Below are 19736 nucleotides of genomic sequence, written 5' to 3'. Positions count from 1 at the left end.
CTCCTGGGCTCAAGGGATCCTCCTGCCTCTGTTTCCTGAGTAGCTAGAATTACAGGTATAAGCCACCATGCCTGGCTAATTTTTTTATTTTCATTTTTTCTTTGTACAGATGGAAGGATCTCCCTATTTTGCCCAGGCTGGTCTCAAACCCCTGGCTTCAAGTGATCCTCCCACCCCAGCCTTCCAAAGTGCTAGGATTCCACTGCAACAAGCCAATGTTTCCATTTTCAGATGACTGAGTGCAAAAATCCCAAGAAGAATACTATTTCGTGACACACGAAAGCTAGATGAAGTCCCGATTCTAGTGTCCCCAAGTAAAGCTTTCCTGGGACACAGCCATGCTCATCTGTTTCTGCACTGGGCTTGGTGGCCTTCGCGCTACAGCGGCGGAGCGGGCTAGTTGTTGTGTTGGAGTCCCAGACCGCATGGCCCACGAAGCTGGAAATACGTCTCATCTTGCCCTTTACAGAAAAAGTCTGCAGATTTAGATCTAAAGGATTGAGTTCCAGTGGCTGACCACTGAGTGCTCAAATGCCGCGGTGTTAGAGAGAGTTTCTTTCCTTCCTTCCTGCCCTCCTTCTCTCCTTCTTTCTCTCCCTTTCCTCTTCTTTCCCTGCCTTCCGCTTCTCCTCGCTTTCTTCCGTCCTTCCTCCCTCCCTCCCCAGCACCCTGATCTTGAACTTCTAGTCTCCAGAACTGTGAGCGATCCATTTCTGCTGTCTAAGTCACCCAGTCCAAGGTCCTTTGTGATCACAGCCCGAGCGACTAACACAAGGTCTAAAAGAGCAGCAACAGTGTGGAGTCCCTTAAGTCCTCAGCCAAAGAACCTGGCCTAGGTTTAGTAGAGAATGAAGAGCCCCCAAAACTGCCTGACTGAGTGACCTACTCCGAGCCGAGTTTTAGGAAATAACTGATCGCAAAGATTGCAGGAGGGAGAGGATGAGGCAGAGAGACCCGTGAGGAGGCTGATGCAACCATGCAGGAGAGGCCATGGACGGGGTGTGTGGTTGCAGCGGCAGGACCAGAAGTGGGCAGAGGGAAGCTGGGGGAAGCAGAACCAAGAGCATCTGGGCACTGGGGGCTGGGAGGGAAGAGGACGAGGTCAACGTGGATGTGGGAGCTTCCAGTCTGGGCAAGTGGAGGAATGCTGAGCGTTTTGGCAGATGCTAAGAAGTAAGGAGAAGAATGCAGGGAGGTAGAGGAAGGGAGGTGTTTGAGGCAGGAAGACAGAAACTCAGTTCCACAGGTGGGAAGACCTAGAAACAGAGGCCAAACACCGGCCTTCCTCAGCTGTGGCTGTCACCGTCACGAGCCTCATGGTGAAACCAGGACTGAGGGCTTATAGCCAGGGCTAATAGCAAGACTCAGAACATCTCAGGAGCTGTTGTGGGTTGAGCTGTGTTCCCTCAACATTCACATGCTGATACCCTTAACCACTCCACCGCCCCATCTCAGAACGTGATCTTGGAGATAGGGTCTTTTTTTTTTTTGAGTTGGAGTCTCACTCTGTCACCCAGACTGAAGTGTAGTGGCACGCTCCCAGCCACGACAGCATCGACCTGCTGGGCTCCGGTGATTCTTCCACCTCAGCCTTCCAAGGAACTGGAACTATAGGCACGCACTACCACGCCGGGCTAATTTTTGATTTATTGTAGAGATGAGGTCTCGTCAAGTAGCCCGGGTGGGTCTCGAACCCGCGGACTCAGGCAATCCACTTGCCTCGGCCTCCCAAAGTGCTGGGATGACAGGCTGAGCCATCGAGCTCGGCCGAGATAAGATCTTTACAGACGCAATCAAGTTGAAAATGAGGTTGTCTGGGTGGGCCCTGATCCAGTAGGGCTAGTGTCCTCATAAAACAGGGACATGTGGAGACAGACACGCACACAGAGAGACCCATGTGAACCTGAAAACGGCCGTGTATGAGCCACGGGGAGAGGCCTGGGTCGTAGTCTTCCTCTCAGCCCTCAGAAGCCACCAGTTCTGCCAACACTTGGATTTTGGATTTTGCCTCCAGTGCTGTGAGACGATGAACTCTGCAGTTACAGCCACCCAGGGGATGGTGCTTTACAGCAACAAAACAAATCTGGACGCTAAGGCCCAAGCCTGCACAACACGAGTCACTTCTTATTCTTGTCCTTCTGGCACCAGTGACGATGCTTCTATTGTAGGCTTGCAGTGGCCTGTCCTGCTTGGCTCATCCTGAAATGAGGGCAGTGCACTGGGGTGAGCTGGGCATCGGGCCATCCACGCCAGGGGCCAGACACCGCACCCTGTGCCCGTTGCTGAAGCCCTGGGCAGCACTGCACCCACCTGTGGGCCCTACCTCTTCCAGGCAGCAAGTGTAACCTGGTTACGATCAGGGCAACTCAGGGTCTAGGCCCACCAGCAGGTCATGCAACTTTGCAAATTGCTGCTTACAGAATGTAAGCAACTGTGTTTAGGACCGTGGAGTACTGTTTCCTTGTAGGGTAGGCATACCTTGGTGTCTCAAGGGATTGGTTCTTTGCAATAACTCCATTAAAGTTTTACTGCTTATCCCGCCTCTCTCTCCCCTGCCTCGACAGTCTGTGGAGGCTGATTCAGAAAGGGGTGCTCAGAGTCAGACCCATCACAGTTTGGGATGATGGGGGTAGTGAGGACATCTAGGCAAGGGGGCCTTTAGATGAGATCGTTGACGCTTTCTCCAGATTGCAGTGATGTCACAGCACCGCCAGATGTTACTAGACAACTCCATCCCTTTACCAGACCAGAATGTAGCTGCACACTGGGGATTAATTCTAAAACGAATCCTGTAATTATCTCGTGGCCCATCCCCATGATACAGCATTGTACTGTGTGTGTTTGTTGCAAGCATTAACTTGCTACCCATAAATATTGAAAATGAATAATGAGTTTTATGTTTATCTTCCAAAGTATCCTGGGACCCCCAGTACATGGAAGTGGGTTGGGGCCCTTGACCTCTAAGAGTCTGTTTGGAGTGGGTTTTAGTAATCGATATGGACTTGCAAAGAGAGGAAGAAGAATGACTTTGAGTCAACTTGGCCTTGATGGGAAAAGAATTTGAATCTGGGTGCTGGTGATACAGGGAGTGAGTTTGCAGTGGTGTTGCTGATCCCAGGACCAGAATGTCACTATCCCACTGGGAGAGCAGTTGGGGCAGCTTATATTGAATACACACACTGTTAAAACAAACAGTTAGCAAAATATGTGGAAATTCCAACAGGGCTGAACCCAAACACCAACCATTCAGGCCCCACTTCCTGGCTCCACCCTGACTCCGACCACCCAGGGAGCAGGACTTGGTTGCTGTTCTCTGGGATCCATGACCTATAAAGACCTGGGCATCGCTGAGCAGGTAATGGCTTGGGAGGAGGCAAGCCAGGTGCCCCCGCAGGGACTGAAAGAGACTCTGTTCAGTATGCATCACTGGAAAGCATCTTTGGGGGCATCTACTGCTTTGAGGGCACCCCGGGAACATTGGGTGACCTGAGAAAGGGGGCACTGAGGATACTTCGGGGAAAATCCAGCATTTGCTGGGTGTCTAACTCGGGCATGAGCTGGACCAAGCAAGAGTCGCCCGACCGATCAAGGTGGGGGGCAAGAATGAGCTGAAGAGCAGCTTGGGACTAGGGACTTGGGGCATCTTCCTAAAGTGAAAAATTAATCTAAAATCCCAGGGGGTTTCTCAGATGCTTAGAGAGAGACCGAGGGAAGGGACTCCCAGATGTCAGCCTGAATGGTGCCAGTGGACCCGCCTTTAACGTGGGCTGTGTGGGTGACATCTGAGCACGAGTCCAGAAACCCCAAATGTCATGATGACTACTGTGTGTGTCCCTGTCTGTGGCTTGTCTTGGAAGTTTCCAGAAGTCGAGGCAAATAGCTAATGAAAATAAGGGATGGCTCGGCTGTGAGTTCCAGGGCAGTGATTGTGCTCAATTCCATTTTGAGTAACATTTAGTAAATGCCTAGTTGGTGCCTGCCCTGGGCCAGGCACCATCCATTGGCTCATTATTGTCGCCTCCCGGTGATCCATTTTTCAGACCAAGAAACTAAGGCTCTGAAGGACAGAGTGTCTATCCCCAAATTAACAAGAGACAAGCAAGAGAGCTGGGCTTGGAATTCAGGCTCTCAGAGTCCCTGGCTTTCCACTCAAGGCCCTCCTGCTCTGCCGTCTGTGTGTTCGAGAGCCTGGCCCCCAGGAGACACAGATCACAGACATCACAGTGATTTGAATGATCACCAAGAGTGACAATGTAGTCATAAAGGGAAAGAGATGTGGCCTTCTCATGACTCAGTGAATGGTCACTTTGAGCTCTGGGCCAGGGGGTCTCATCTGTAAAATGGGCGCAGTGCTTCTTACCTGATTTGCCTCACTATATGTGTGTGTGTGTGATTTTAAAAATTAATTTTTTTGAATTGGGGTCTTATTCTGTCACCCAGGCTGGGGTACAGTGGCATCATCATGATTTACTGCAGCCTCGACCTCCTGAGCTCAGGCGACCCTTCTGCCTCAGCCTCCTGAGCAGTTGGTACTATAGGTGTGTGTCGGCATGGCTGGCTAATATTTAAAATTTTTTTTCTAGAGATGAGGCCTCACTGTATTGCCCAGACTGAGGGAAGGGACTCCCAGATGTCAACCTGAATAGTGCCAGTGGACCATTCAAACTCCTGGACTCAAGCAATCCTCCCGCCTCAGCCTCCCAAAGTGCTGGGATGACAGGCATGAGCCACTGCACCCGGGTCACATCAGCAATCTATTAATCAGTCAAATAAGAACAATGATAATGCCCAACAGTTTTTGAGCACTTATTCTGCGCCAGGCCTTACAGAGTAGGCTTGGGGCCTTGCAGTCTGGGTTCAAATCCCATCTCCACCACGTCCTGGTTATGTGACTCTCATCGAGCCATACACCCTCTGTGCCTGTCTCCTCATCTGTAAAATGGGAACAATGATAGCACTACATTGGGCTGGGCTATGGATTCAGAGACGGTAGACCCACAGTGCTTGGCACAGTACCTGACGCTGCTCGGTAAATATTAGCCTTGTTGCTATGGTGACACCATCACTTCATCCTTTATCTCATTTCATCCTCCCCACAACTCGAGGGGCCTATTAGCCCCACTAGGAAAGGGACGCTCAGCACAGATGCTAATTAGTCATCTAATCAAGGTCACTAGCTAGGAGCTGGGCTCCCGACCTCAAGGTTGGCATGTGAGTCCAAGGGTTCAACTGGCTACACACCTGTGAGGGGGTAGTGTTATCACCATAGTTGTTATTTTTATCCTGACATCATTAACGTGCAGTGAGTCAGGGCTGATTTAGAAGATTTTCCCTGGGCAGACTGGATGGCCGCCGAGAGGCAGGGTATTTCACTGGTTTGCTGTCTTTCAGTTCCAGGCCAGCTGGACCCGGCTGCCCTCTTTGGTTTTCAGCAAAGCCAGCAGCAGTTGGCCAGTCGGGGCATGGCCCTGTGTCCTTTGACCCTCTGAAGATTGAGGAAAAAACCTTTCCCACAGGCCTGTCCCTGCTTCCTCATCATTTGGAGGCTGAGGGATGCTGACACTTACCTGATGTTTTGACAACAGTCAGCAAGCCCCTTGTCCCAGGGGTGAGGACGTGCCAAGCTCCTGATGAGGAGGGGGATTTCCATGGAGTGGCCATCAGTTGTCTGACTATTTGACCACCTTTATCAGCCAGGGGCTGGGGAGAGGGTCAGGGCAGCAGGAAGGATGGACAAGGGGCTTGAACCCCAGAGGGAAATCCACTTCCCTAGGCCCAGGCCCGTCCCCACTCATACGCACCACAGGCTTGATGGATGCTTAGTTAGGATCTGAAAATAGATGTTCTGTCCCCAGGCAGGGCATGGTTCTACTCCATCTCCCTCAGGGAAGCAAACCAGGCAGGCAAGGGAAACAGACACGTAAGGGAAGCTGGGAAGGACCTGATTCACATTCCAAGATTTTGCAGGGAGAATTGGAAGATCAGCAGTTGCTAGGGTAGCATTTCACTTAAGATGATGTTTATGATGGGGGCCTTTACAATGCTGTCAAAACTTCACGTGTCTTAGGTGGAATCAGCACCAAAGACAACCTCAGAGAACTAACAATGAGCCTCAGCAAGAAAGAAAAATGCACAGTGTGTATCAGCCACAACCATTTCTTTTACCATAGTGCCTTTCTCAGTTTTTTCCTAGGCAAATTCCCGCTTGACCTTCAAAACCCAGGCCAGATGTCGTTTCTTGGGGTAAACCTCTCCGGGTACCTACCTGCAGAAATAATCATGTTCTCACAGTGTGTTGTGCCCCTCTCTGTTTTAGCACAAATTGCTCCTGATATGAGCGCTCCCTACATGTATCTATGAAGATCCGAAGGGCAGGGAAGGTGACGTTCACATTTGCCTCCACCCCAGAGTTGTGTACACCGCAGGTATCATGGCAATGGGCGAATGCATTCATTCTATCTACCATCCCGGGTCAGATGCAATTTGCAAGGGGGTGCTGAAGATGAGGGTCCCAAAGTTATTCCCACACTGTGCTCTGAGTGGGGACTCAAGTCTCGAGTCTCACCCAGACTATTGGCAAGAGAAATGATCGTTGGATAACGATTGGTGTCTCAGCCATTTGAAACTGATTTAAAAACAGGTGACTGAATGGCTACTTTTCTTTGAATTTAGACAAATAAGAGCATCAAAGAAGTTGGGAATCCCTTCTGGAATCCCCAAAGAGACAGGCCTCACTATTCCTTCTGGGAATTAATGGTCTTCTGAGTCAGGAAGTTCCTTCTCATGTCTAGCCTGTACCTGCCCTGCTTCACTTGCATTCTGCCCAGTCTTTGCAGTTGCCCAGGGGCTCCTCCATCCCCACCTGTCTCTTCCTGACTCAGGAGAGCAGGTAGTGGCTGCTTCCCTCTTTGTGTTATTAACAATGACAACCCCTCCCGCGGAAGCTTATAAAAGCAGTAAATGTGGGTCACAACAGGGAGGACAGAGCTGATTCCAGGAGCTCTAGGTAGCGTACTTTGAGCAGGTGGAGGTGAGGCTGAGTGCAGGAGGCAGGCTTTCAGGAGGGAAGGAAGAACACCATGTTTCTCACTAATTTGCTCAGCTTGGGGACCATCCCTGCAGCCTGTGCCCATGGAGGTGTCAAGCAGGTGAGGCGGGGTTGCTCCTCCAGAGCTGGGACTCGTATGTAACCAGGCGCCAGGTCCCTCCTGACAGCTCTATTTCCAAGAGGCATTTGGGAAACGGAATCTCAGGCAGCACAGCCAAGACGATCTCGCAGGTTGTGGCTTTGACTGCTTTTGGGTCAAATCCTATAGTGAAGCTCTGATGGTGAGCAGCGGTGAATGGAAGTCCCAGCTCTGCTGGTCTCTTTGTCAGACTCTCTAAGCTAATCCTGCCTGGCCGGTGTAACCTCAGAACTCAGGCTCCCCCTCTTTATCCAGCACCCTGGAGCCAGCCTTTTTCTCCTCTAGGGAAGTCACATTTTAGCAGAGGCTTTAAGGCACATTCTCAAGACCTCTCCTTTCCTATTGTCATGATGGCTAGAAAGGCCAGTGGTCCTTCTACCAACACCCCTGTTTTTGTTTTTGTTTTTGACTCAGGGTCTCTGTTGAACAGGCTGGAGTGCGGTGGCACAATCATGGTTCACCACAGCGTGGACCTGCTGGTCTCAGGTGATCCTTTCACCTTAGCCTCCTGAGTAGCTGGAACTACAGGCATGCACTGCCATGCCTGGATGATTGATTGATTGATTCATTCATTCATTCATTTATGTATTTATTTTAGTTGTGGTCTCACTATGTCACCCAGGCCAGAGTGCAGTGGTACAATCACCAGGATCACGGCTCACAGCAGCCTCAACTTCCTAAGCTCAGGCGTTCCTTCTATCTCAGCCTCCTGTACTCGGGCATGAACTGACATGCCCGGCTAATTTTTCCCTATTTTTATTTTTGAGACAAGGTCTCACTATATTGTCCAGGCTGTTCTTAAGTGATCCTTCCACCTTGGCCTCCCAAAGTGCTGGGATTATAGATGTCAGTTGCCGTGCTCAGCACCCTGTCCTATTCTCAATATTGAGCCCACTTCTCAGACTTGAAGTTCAAGGTTATGTTTTGCAAGCTTTCATTGTTTAACTGAGGTGGATGGCATGAAAGGAAGTGGGTACCAGGAAGGACTTACCCCAAGAAGTGACATTTGGCCCGGGTTTTGGAGATCAGTAGGAGTTTGCCCAGAACAAAATGGAGAAGGGTGTTAGAGTAAAAGTAATACTGGCGGCTGAGGCACTGCATACAGGCTGGAGTCCTACCATGGCTCAGGTTTCTGCAGTGGTTTTCAGTGTATCTCTGCTGGGGTCAAGGCCTCCTCTGCTTCTTCCCTAAAATCCAGGTCTCAAGGGTCACTGCAGACCAGGAATCACAATCTCTGATACCGGAGGTAGCAGATAGGTAAGGAGAATCAGTAAAGCAGCCTGGGTGACTTCAAACCAGGACACTTGGTTACATATTAAACACAAGACTAGTCTTCATTTTCATAAAAATCTTTTCTGAAATGTATGAACCTCTTGACCTTTCTCTGCTTGCTACCTATAATAAAGACACAGATATAAAAAGATTCGACTTTCATCTTATTATAAGAATATCAACAGCACTAAGGCTGTTACAAGTGACAACAATGGATACTTGGTCTTAACGAGAGGGAGCAAGAGGGAGTGGTGGGGATTGTGGCAAACTGGAGAGCCACCCCCTGTTTAGAGCAGGTAGCTGCTATTTAGTCTATGCAAATGCTGCCCATAAGGATATAGGTGCAACGTGACCAGATGGGGTATATACTTCAGAGAAGTTGTAGATATAGTTATGTAAAAATTTGAAACATTGGCAATACATTTAAAATATAACTAGATATTATCTCTTGGGACAATACAGTGTCTGCCTAAAAAGTCATGACTATAGCCTGGATCTGCCTGAGGCTGCCTCTTTCCATCCTTCTTTGTCTTGGGAGGGCTCGTATTATGGTAACACACCTTCACTTTCAATTAAGAATAAAGAAGCTTAAAACTCCACTTTCCACTTAATCATGAATAGACAATTATTCCCCAATGCTCACAGTGTGGCCTTGATTATTGAGGACAGCGTACTATGTCCTGATGTCCTTATCTTCCTGGCTAGCAGCTAAGGAAGGCAATCCCCATGGAGGCTCTGGAATGTTCCTCCTCCGACCTGAATGAAGCTGTGTAGAGAGGCAGTCCTTGGTCAGACGAGCCTATAGTAAAAGGTGCCTTCCTTACATCAAGCATAGGGAAAAGGAAGCAGGTTGTCACCTGCTGAGTGACCTGGGCCATGGCCTCTGTCCTGACCTCCCACTGGCCATTCCACCCAGACTTCTCTGCGGTGCAGAGGGTGGGTGGGACATTCACACTTCCCGAGGGTTGCTCTGGCCTGGCCTGTCAGCTGTCTGGGCAGGTGAGAAAAAGGCCCTGCTGATCTCCGGGCAAAGCTAGCCACTCTTGGGAAGCGACATTGACTCAGCTGTCAAAACACAACTGAGCAGATGGGCACAGTCTAAAAAACTGGATGACAGACGGAGTTGGCGAGGCTGCAGGGAAATTGTCACCCTTCTACTAGCTGGTGGGATTTCTACCATGAGCAATTTCACAATTCCACCAAAAGTCACACATGTACATGACCTTTGACCTACAATTTCACTTCTGGGAATTTATTCTCTGGATAAGCCTGACCATGTGACAAATGTGACATTCATCCATTGTCACCCATTACAGCACTCTCATAGCAAAATGTTGACAATGGCCCAAATATCCATCATGAAAGACTAAATCAATAAACCGTGGCATAGTCATGCAATGGAATATTACACAGCTGTGTAAAGGGAACCGAGACCCTCTTCACCTATCCACAACTTTGCCTACTACTTGTCCCCTACTGACAGGACTAATCTCTGAGATATGTTGACAAGTGAAAATGCAAGGTGAACAGTCAGGTGAGTAATATGCTTTCATTTGTGTAAGAATGTGTGATAAATAATAAGTGCATACATTTGTCTGTCCATGCATAAAATATGGCTACACAAACACACAAAAAACATTAATATTGCTTGCCTCTGGGAAGAGAAACTGTGGCTGGGATTAGAGGAGAGGGAAAAATGTTTCACCATGTATCTTTTATATCTTTTACATTTGGAACCATATGAATGCCTTTCCTGGTAGGAATAGGATTAAAATTGGAAAAATGGCAAGCTCACAAAGAAAACCAAACAGAAACAAAGTCCAGATCCTATCTGAGGACCAGCGCTCCTGGGCGCAGCCTCCCAAGCCCTCCAGCTGCGGCAGCTGGTTCCATCTTGACATGGTTAGGGGTTTGACTTCCCTCCCATCTGGGGTCAGAGTAGGGTGGCGGGGGCGGGTGGTGTCAGCAGGCACCAGGCACTCACCTGCTCCTTCTCTGAATACGGATTGTTGAGGACGACGGGCACATTTCCCTTCCCCCACAGGTCGTTGAAGACACGGTCGTTCTCCACTCCGAGGGGCAGAGGCTTGTGTGACTTGCCGTCCAAATCTCTGAAAGGCAAAGCGGGGCAGGTGAGGAAGGGGAGACGCCGGCGTGACCACGGGTGGTTGTGATCTGGAAGGCCTGGGTCCATGGGGAGCCTCAGTGGCTCACTCGTCTGACTACGTGACAGTGAGTTCAGGTGCCCAGTCGGCTGCTTCGCAGGGATCGAGAGCGACAGGTGGGGAGGCCACCCTAGGCACCATGCAAAGGCAACCTCGCCAGGCGGCATCTCCTCATCTTTGTGGACATGGGTTTTGCTCATCCCTTCCCCTTCCCCGTTCCATGGATCTGGGAACACCGGAGACCCGTCTCCTCATAGAACTCCATGTGGTCCCCTGAGTAATGCCCTTGACACTTAACAACAGAAAAAGTAGGAATTCAGAGGGATAGGGAAGCCCAGGTCACACCCGTGGCTGGGGAAACAAGTCATTTCGGCCTTGACTGAGGCTTTGGGCTTTGAACAATACCAGCTCAGGGTAAGCAGAATGATTCTCAAAATAAAGGAAACATAGCAATCAAAATAAGAATGCTAATAATAATGATAGCTAGCATTTGTTAAGTACTTACCATGCGCTGGGCACGTTACATATGTTTTAATTTGTTTAACCCTTGCAACAAACCTTTGAAAGGCAGGAAAGGTTATTAATTACTGTTTGACAGATGGGGTGTGACAGAGAGAAGCTAAGTCGCTTAAGGTCACTTAGTGGCAAAGCCTGGTATTCTAACCCATATTTTTTTCTTGGAGATGCAGTCTCACTCTGTTACCCAGGCCGGAGTGCGGTGGCATGATTATGGCTCGTTGCAGCTTTGAACTCCTGTGCTCCAGTGAACCTTCCACCTCAGCCTCCCGAGTGGCGGGGATTATAGGCATGCACTGCCACACCTGGATAATTTATTTGTTTTTGTAGAGATGAAGTCTTGCCACATTGCCCAGGCTAGTTTCAAACCGCTGGCCTCAAGCGATTCTCCCGCCGTGGCCTCCCGAAGTGCTGGGACTATAGGTGTCAGCCACCACACCCACTTTTCGTGTCTGTTTCAAAGTAGGGACTCTCACTATCATTGCCACCATCATCACCGTCACCATCATTTTACCATCACCATCACCACCACATCCTCGCCAAAACCACTATCATTCCCATCACCACCACCATTATCATCACCCTCATCCAACTTTTCCTCCTTAGCAGCAGGGCCACCCTACTGCCACGATCGTCATCGCCGTCACCATCACCAGCATCCTCATCACTCTCATCATCGACTTCATCACATCGCAATCTCCAGGGCCATCACCGCCATCATTAGGAACATCACCAGCATCGCCACTGCCCAACTCTTCCTCCTCATCGCCCTCACCACCACCACCATCGTGATCATCACCATCATCATTCTCATCCGCATCACCGTCAACTTCGTCACATCACAATCTCCCCAATCATCACCATCATCCAATTCTCCTTCCTCACCAGCACAGCCATCTCCTCACCCTCATCACCATCACACTGCCATCATCGCCACATCAAAATCTCCACGATCATCACCACCACCACCCTCATCCTCATCCTCCTCCTCAACTTCATCACACCGCAATCTCCAGGGCCATCGCCGTCATCGCTGCCATCATTAGGAAATCGCCAGCATCGCCACCGCCCAACTCTTCCTCTTCATTGGTGGAGCCATCTTACCACCATCATCACCATATCATCATCATCATCCAATCCTTCCTCACCAGCACAGCCATCTCCTCACCCTCATCACCATCACTATCGCCATCACACCGCCATCATCGCCACATCAAACTCTCCATGATCATCACCACCACCACCCTCATCATCATCCTCCTCTTCATCGTGGCTATCACCACCATCTTTATAATTATGATCATATGAGGAAACTCTGGTTAGGAGTGGTTAGGTGACTAGCTATGGTTAGGAGTGGTTAGGATGGTGGATTCAAACGCAGGCTAGAGCTTGATTTCTTACCCGCTAAGCTTTTATGGCTCTCTGCCCTTGAACTCTAATAGGCTCGGGATGAGGCTATCTCAGCAAGGTTCCACAGGCCACCCTCTGAGATGGAGACAGGACACAGTCTCAAAATCCAGATGGCACCATCAGCCCCATCTCACCCTGTTATTCCACCCTCCAAGTGCTGTCCTCTTGCTTCCCAATGGTCTGCCTCTTTTTGACCCTCCTATTCTATTTGACTCCTGCTATGGTATCTGTCTGTTCCCCAACTTGGGCGATGTGGTCTGCTCTGTGGCCCAGGCATTGAGGACGGCCTTCGTCTAGCCCCGGCTTTCATGTTCCCAGCTTTGGGGACCCTTCTGTCCTCCAGTCTGGTGCAGACAGTCATCTGGGATGAACCAGAAGCCAGGGCTCAAGCTCTGAGTGCACAGCCCTCAGTGGCCTCTCCAGTGGCTCCTGGGGCCAGCCAGACCCACTTCTTGCAGTGGCTCTCTTAGTCCCCACAGCACATGTTAAGGCCACTTTCGCTCTTCTGCTTGGAGTGGCTTGCATTTGTCAGAGGGAACATTCTGTTTTCCTTTCTTTAAAATGTCACCAAAACATACCCAGAGTGGCTCTTGATCACAGACATTTCCCAAGTCGATGGTTACCTACATGGTGATAAACAGAGGCATTGTCGGCTGAGACAGCCACTCGAAATGTCACTCAGCTCCCTTTTGGCTCTAAAACTCCCGATGCTATGATATCACCTCACCCCGGAAACAGGGTTCAGCCCAGAAAGGAGGGGGCTAATGCATTTTGAGTGTCCGTAATAGACCAAGTACTTGCGCAGAAGTTGTTTCACTTAATTCCAGCAGACCTTAAAAGCCCTATTTCACAGACAGAAAATCTGAACCCAGAGAGGTTACGTAAGTTTCCCCACGTCCTGCAGCAAGCTCATAGTAGAGCTGGGGTTTGAAACTAGGTCTGACTGACTGTCTGCCCAGATCCTTCCTTTTAAAAACAGAGATAGAAAGAGCCGTTAGGATGCTCATTCTGGCCAGAGGCGGATGCTCATTCTGGCCAGAGGCGACAGAGCAAGTAACCCAACAACTCTTGCCGAACCAAGCTAGTTTACAAAAATGACAGGGGACAATTACCCAGGCAACTCTGACACAGACCACATGGCTCCTTGTGAGTTCCTTTCATTGTCATTCTTTTTTTTTTTAAGCCATTAACACCTTCATTTAAATAATGCAGTTGAAGTGTTTTGCCAACACAAACTTATTTTGGAGTCCTGTGTGGTGAGCAGGGGAAGGATATTTTAAATATTGGGGCCACGGGGATCACCCAAGTTGAGCCATTTTAATTCCTGTCACCCAGGAGCAAAATTAAAAGTAGATGTAGATGACCAACCCCCAGTCTGCCAGTGATAACTGGGTCTGAGAGAAACATCTGGCTCATTGCCATGAATCTGCTCCCCCTGGATCTATGTGCTTGGTGGGTTTGCATGAGGAGGGTGACATGTGGACGGGGTGGAACTGGATTCAAAGGCTGGCCTTGCTAGTCATAAGCTATGCAACTCTGGATACTTAGCCTGTCTCAGTCTCAGTTTACTCACCTGTAAAATGGGTTAATCACATCTAAGATGGTTAAATGAGGGAAAGCTTATAGCAGTGTGGCAGCTGCTATCACTTCCTGCTAATTTGCTTATGGATGATTAGATGGAAACAGAGAAAGGAACAGTGACAATTCCTCCAAGACATCACTATGTGGCAGCACTCCCTGTGATGACAGAAATGTTTCATATCTGTTGGGTTGTATAGTCACTAGCCACATGCAGCCACGGAGCACTTGAAATGGAATCATTGTCCCTGAGGAATCACATTTTTAATTTTTTGACTTTAATTCACCTGAACATAGAAAGAGCCACATGTGGCTCAGGGTTCTGGGATTGGGCAGTGTCACTGGGCTGGGAAACGGAGGCAGACAGGACTCCAAGCAGGAGGCATCTTCCCTGGGTTAGGATACCTGCACTCAGAACCTTCCGAGCTGCCATGCTTTATTCATGGAGCCCAGGAATTTGATAATGCTCTGCTTCCTTTCCAGACTCCTGCCTCCTGTCATTCTTGGCCCTAATCTCTCTCTCTTCCCTCTTCCCGAGGGGCACACTGTGTCTACTCCTACCTTTATACCTGCCCTCTCTGGATGCACTTTCATTTTCTCTCTACCAAGAGCCAACTCCTATTCAGCCTTCAAAGCCCACTTCATGCCCCACTTCATGCATCCTCAGAACTAAATGAGGTCATGTTCATAAAATGCCTAGCACATAGTTGGCACTAACTAAACATAAACGATGCTTATCTGCATTTACAACTAAGGACATCGAGCGATTCAGTAACTTGTCAAGGGTCACATGGCAAGTGACCAGTGTAGAAGCTTGAAAACAAGATGTCACTTCACTGTTCTAGTTGGGAATCCCTGTGAATGGGGATTATTGTGGCGGCGGGGGTGGGGGGGTGGGGGAGCATTTGGACCTCACACCTGTGAAGAGAAAGCTTCAATTTATTTTTTTGAGTCCAGGTCTCACCACGTGGCCCAGGTTGTGGTGCAGTGGCACCATCACAGCTCACTGCAGCCTTGATCCCCGGGGCTCAGGGAATCCTCCTGCCTCAGCCTCCTGAGTGACTGGGACTACAGGTGAACAACACCATGCCCAGCTGATGTCTTTGATATTTTATAGAGACAAAGTCTCACTATGTTGCCCAGGCTAGTCTTGAACTCCTGGGCTCAGGCAATCCTCTTGCCTCGGCCTCTCAAAGGGCTGGGATTACAGGTGTGAGCCATTGTGCCTGGCCAGAAACCCAGATTCAGATATTGGATGTTCCTTCCAAATGGGGTGGATGTGCTGAATGTATTCACGAGTGAAATGCAATTTTGTTAATTTTGTTTCATCATTTCTTCATTTAAAAGCTATCTTGGGCGCCCACAGAAGGAAGGAGACTGGGCCTCTTTTGACTTTCAAGACTCCGGGATGGTGACTTCCCTTTGCCAGTGCTCATGAGTCCTGGTCTCACCCAGCTGCCTGGAAGGATCTGTTTAGATTAGGGTTTCTCCACCTGGGTGTTGTGAACATTTGGGATCCATGAGTTCTTTGTGGTGGGACTGTCCTGTACACAGTAGGGTGCTGAGCAGTACCTCTGGCCTCTACTTACTAAATGCCAGTGGCATACAGGCCCCAGTTATGGCAACCAAAAACTCCTCAGACCATGCCTCTTGGGAGGCAAAACTGCCCTCCCCACGGAGAGGCCCTGGCTTAGATGAGGCTGCGTGCCCCAATGTCATGCTTCTGGGTTCCTCCCCACCCTGGTCCCTGCTTACCCATGGCTCTTCAGGGATTTACTTACTAGCTGTCCCTTGTTCCCAGATGGGCTTGAAGAACTCGCCTTCACTAAGTGACTCCTGCTCACCCTCCTTTTCCAAGTGTCCTGAGACCTCTGGAAAAGCCATCCCACAGAGCACTTGGAACTCTGGTAGGTTGGCAGCCCCAGAGCTACCCTGCGGTCACATTTGATGGTTCTCAAACTCCAGGGTGCATCAACCGAGGGGCCTGTCAACATTAAGATTCTGGAGTCCACCCCCTGGAGAGTTGAGTAGTGGGTCTGGGTGGGAACCTTGAGACCTGCATTGCTAGAGCACACCTGGTGGTCCACGGACACACTGGGAGACCCATGTCTCCGGCCCTCTCTGGCCTGGACTCTAGCAGCGGACAGTTAGGTTCCTCCCGGGTTAGAAATGTCAACTCTCATCTCCATTCCTTCCTCACCCGCGTCCCCCCATAAGGCCAGGTGTGGTTCTCTGCCTCCCTCCTGGCAAGCTTTTCCTGTGCTTTCTGGCAAGAACAAAACAAAATCCTTTTTTCCACTTCGCTAACCGAGTGATCAAACTCAAGCCAAGAGTCGGCGTTGCGTCTCTAAACCTCCTGAGAACCTCTGTCAGACCCTCCAAGGCTTCCCAGGAGACCGCCAGACTCCCTTGACCTCATCCAGCACAGAGAGCCGGGAGTCCTGGGTCTGGCCCCTTGGGAAGCTTGCATGTGCGTAGGCGAGCCCAGTGCTGCCCATTCCCTGATCCTGAGCACCTGGGAGGGGAGCAGGTGGGCCTGGCCCCTGTGACGGGCTCAGGGAGGTGGGGGCTGCCGCCTGCTCAGGCCCAGCCAGGTGGGGGGGGCTCGCAAGAGCAGCTGGTCCTGGCGGGAGGCCCTGCCCATGTTCTTCAGCCAACACCACGCTCTGACTCTGGCTCCTCCTCACCCTGCACATGCCAATAGCCCTTGACTCCAGTCTCCACCTGGTTGGGGATGCTGGGAGCTGAGTTAAAGCAGGAAGGCCTGGGGTCTATGGACACCGGGACTGGGGTCTCTGCAAAGTCATTCTCTTAGATTTCATCATCTGGTGGGGGAGGGAGTCCATGTGGAGTAGAAAAGTGTACTTTTGAGAGGAGGAATTCTACTGTGAATGCTGCAGCTGAGAAGGGAGTGGAGGACCTTGGGGTTCACCATCACAACTCTTTCTTTCTTTCCTTTTTTTTTAGAGACAGAGTCTCGCTCTGTCACCCAGGCTGGAGTACAGTGGCACAATCATGGCTCACGGCAGCCTTGAACTCCTGGGCTCAAGTGATTCTCCCACTTCAGTCTCCCGGGTAGCTGGAGGCTGCATACCCAGCTAGATTTTTTTATTTTTATTTTTGTAGAAGTAGAGTCTTACTATGCTGCCCAGGCTGATCTCCAACTTCCAGACTCCAGCGATCCTCCTTCCTCAGTCTCTCAAAGTGCTAGGATTACAGACGTGAGCCACTGTGCCTGGCCGACTCAAGATTCTTAATTACGAATATCACCAAAGCTAGGCAGGATTCTCAAGCTCACGCCAGCAAGGTCCAGGCTAGTGAGGTCAATGTGTGGACTGGGCAGTCTGGAAGCTGGGGAGGAGGAGGGTCCATGACAGCCCCTTTCCAGTTCCTGCTGTTGGTTGCCTCACCAGGACACTAACAGTTCTTTTGAAGCTGGAAACGCTACTTCATTACAAATTCACTTTTTCAGAAAACTTGAAAGGCCAAACAGAACTCATGAGAGGCCGGGCATGATGGCTCACGCTTATAATCCCAGCACATTGGAAGGCCGAGGTAGGAAAACTGCTTGAGGCCAGAAGTTCGAGACCAGCCTGGGCAACACAGAGAGAACGTGTCTCTACAAAAAATAAAAAATTAGCAAGGTATGGTGGCACATACCTGTAATCCCAGTGACTCAGAAGGCTGAGGTGGGAGGCTCGCTTGAGCCCAGGAGTTGGAGGCTACAATGAACTGTGATTGCACCACTGTACTCTAGCCTGGGCAACAGAGAGAGATCTCATCTTTAAGGAAAAACCCCCCAAAACTCATGGGAGAACTGTGACCTTCAACCCCAATTTGTGACCTTTGACCTAAAAGGATGTCTGAGCCCCTCCCCTTGGGTTAATGTTCCAGGGGGTTCTGAGGGTAGGTACACAATCCTGGTGCCCACCACGGACCTTCACGAGGAACCTGAATGGTACCAAACCTTAGGGCTCATCTCATTTTTACAGACAGGAAAACTGAGGCCTCTCAACACGAGGATAAAAGGCTTTCCTAAAATAGGTAGCTGGGGCTTTCCTAAAATAGGTAGTCGGGGGAGGGGCTGGAAGCAAGGTCACTGGACTGAGTCCAGGGAAACCTCAAGAGATGGTACAGGGGACAGCCCTTGGGCAGCCCAGGACCTGGCCACAGCCTTGCTCTGTGCTGTAGGCTGGATGGGTGTGGTGGGATGAATAATGGCCCAGAGGCACCAGGTCCTCATCCCTTGAGCCTGTCAACGTCTCCTCATCTACAGAAAGGGTCTTTCCAGATGTGGTGGGATGCCGAGGCTCTTGAGATGGGCAGACTCCCTTGAGTTGCCTTGGTGGGGCTTCAGGGTCATCATGTGCCCTTATAAGAGGGATGCAGAGGGAGAGCTGACCTGAGGGTGTGGAAGCAAGATGCTACGCTCCTGCCTTGGGTCCTGCTCTTGAGCCTGCGGAAAGGGACGCAGCCCTGCTGACCCCTGAGTTGACATCAGCCCAGTGAGACCCACTCAGATGTAGGGTCACTGGAACCACGAGCCAAGGAAGGTGTATTGTGTAGGCCAACGAGTCATTTGTTACAGGAGCCACAGGAAGCTGATACAATGAGTGAATGGGGGTGGGACAGGAAATGACAGCAGAGTGGGTGATGGCCCCACCCATGTGTCCAGCCTCACCGCCTACCATTTCTCCCCTCAGGCCTTCTTACAGTTCTTAGGACATCACCCAATCTGGTCCTGCCGCAGGGCCTTTGCTCCTGCTGTGCCCTCTGCCAGGAACACCCTTCCCTAGGTTTCACATGGCCGGTACCTTCTGGCCCCAGTACAAATGTCCACTCTTCAGAAGGCCCTTTCCTGATCCCCTGATCTAATAAATGTTCTACCCAATCCCAAGCCACTTCTCTTAGAATCACTGTTCTGTTTCCTCCATAGCACATATCACTATTTAAAATGGCTGTGTGTATCTATTATTCGTTTCGCATCTCTGATACAACTCAATGAAGGCAGAGGCTCAACAGCGGGTCCCCAGCACCGAGAACAGCATCAAGGCCACATGGATGCTCGGTAAATATTCACTGCAGGAAAGATGGTGAGAAGCCCCCTGGCTGCACGCGATTTTTGATAGGTGAGCTTATTCCACAGCTCTTACCCAGAACGAAGGGCCAGAGGCCCACCTGACAAGATGGCAGGGACAGAGATAGAAAGAGGGCACAGCACGAGAGTGATACCCTGGTTAGGAGGGGCCGGGGCTGCTCACGTTCCAGTGGTTAAGATGAGGAGGACCAGCTGCGCCGAGATCAGGGCAAAGGCCAAGGTCCTGGGCTCAGCCCCTCTGCTGAAAACCCCCAGCAGAGGGATCCCAAGCTACAAGATGCATGGAGTACCGCCTGGGAGGAGATCTGACTCAGACAGGCCTAGAGTCGACGCTGTCATTGGTCCTTCCGAGGTTGGTTCTGATGGAGAGAATTCTGAGAACCCCAGTCTTCTGAGACAAGCGGTGCCCGTCACCCGCCCTGCTTAAAGGGAGAGTGAGCCATGGAGGGGACCTGAACCCTCTCTTTCTCTCTCCTTCCTTTCTTCTCTTTTGTCGTCCTCCCTTCCTTC

The 19736-nt window shown here is 50.4% G+C and overlaps 1 protein-coding gene across 1 annotated transcript in view; it reads right to left on the bottom strand.

The window, feature by feature from the left end:
- Positions 1-19736, bottom strand: part of LOC103274137 (nitric oxide synthase, brain) — a 71053-nt gene that overhangs the window by 16075 nt on the left and 35242 nt on the right. The window contains exon 3 of the mRNA XM_008071605.2: positions 10444-10570. Within this exon, the coding sequence (XP_008069796.1) occupies positions 10444-10570 (127 nt within the window). The remainder of the gene's footprint in view (positions 1-10443; positions 10571-19736) is intronic.

The sequence above is a fragment of the Carlito syrichta genome, unplaced genomic scaffold, assembly GCF_000164805.1.
Source record: "Carlito syrichta isolate Samal-C Ts95f unplaced genomic scaffold, Tarsius_syrichta-2.0.1 Scaffold314525, whole genome shotgun sequence".
NCBI classification, from domain to species: Eukaryota; Metazoa; Chordata; class Mammalia; order Primates; family Tarsiidae; genus Carlito; species Carlito syrichta.
This window is presented reverse-complemented; position numbering and strand designations above follow the sequence as displayed.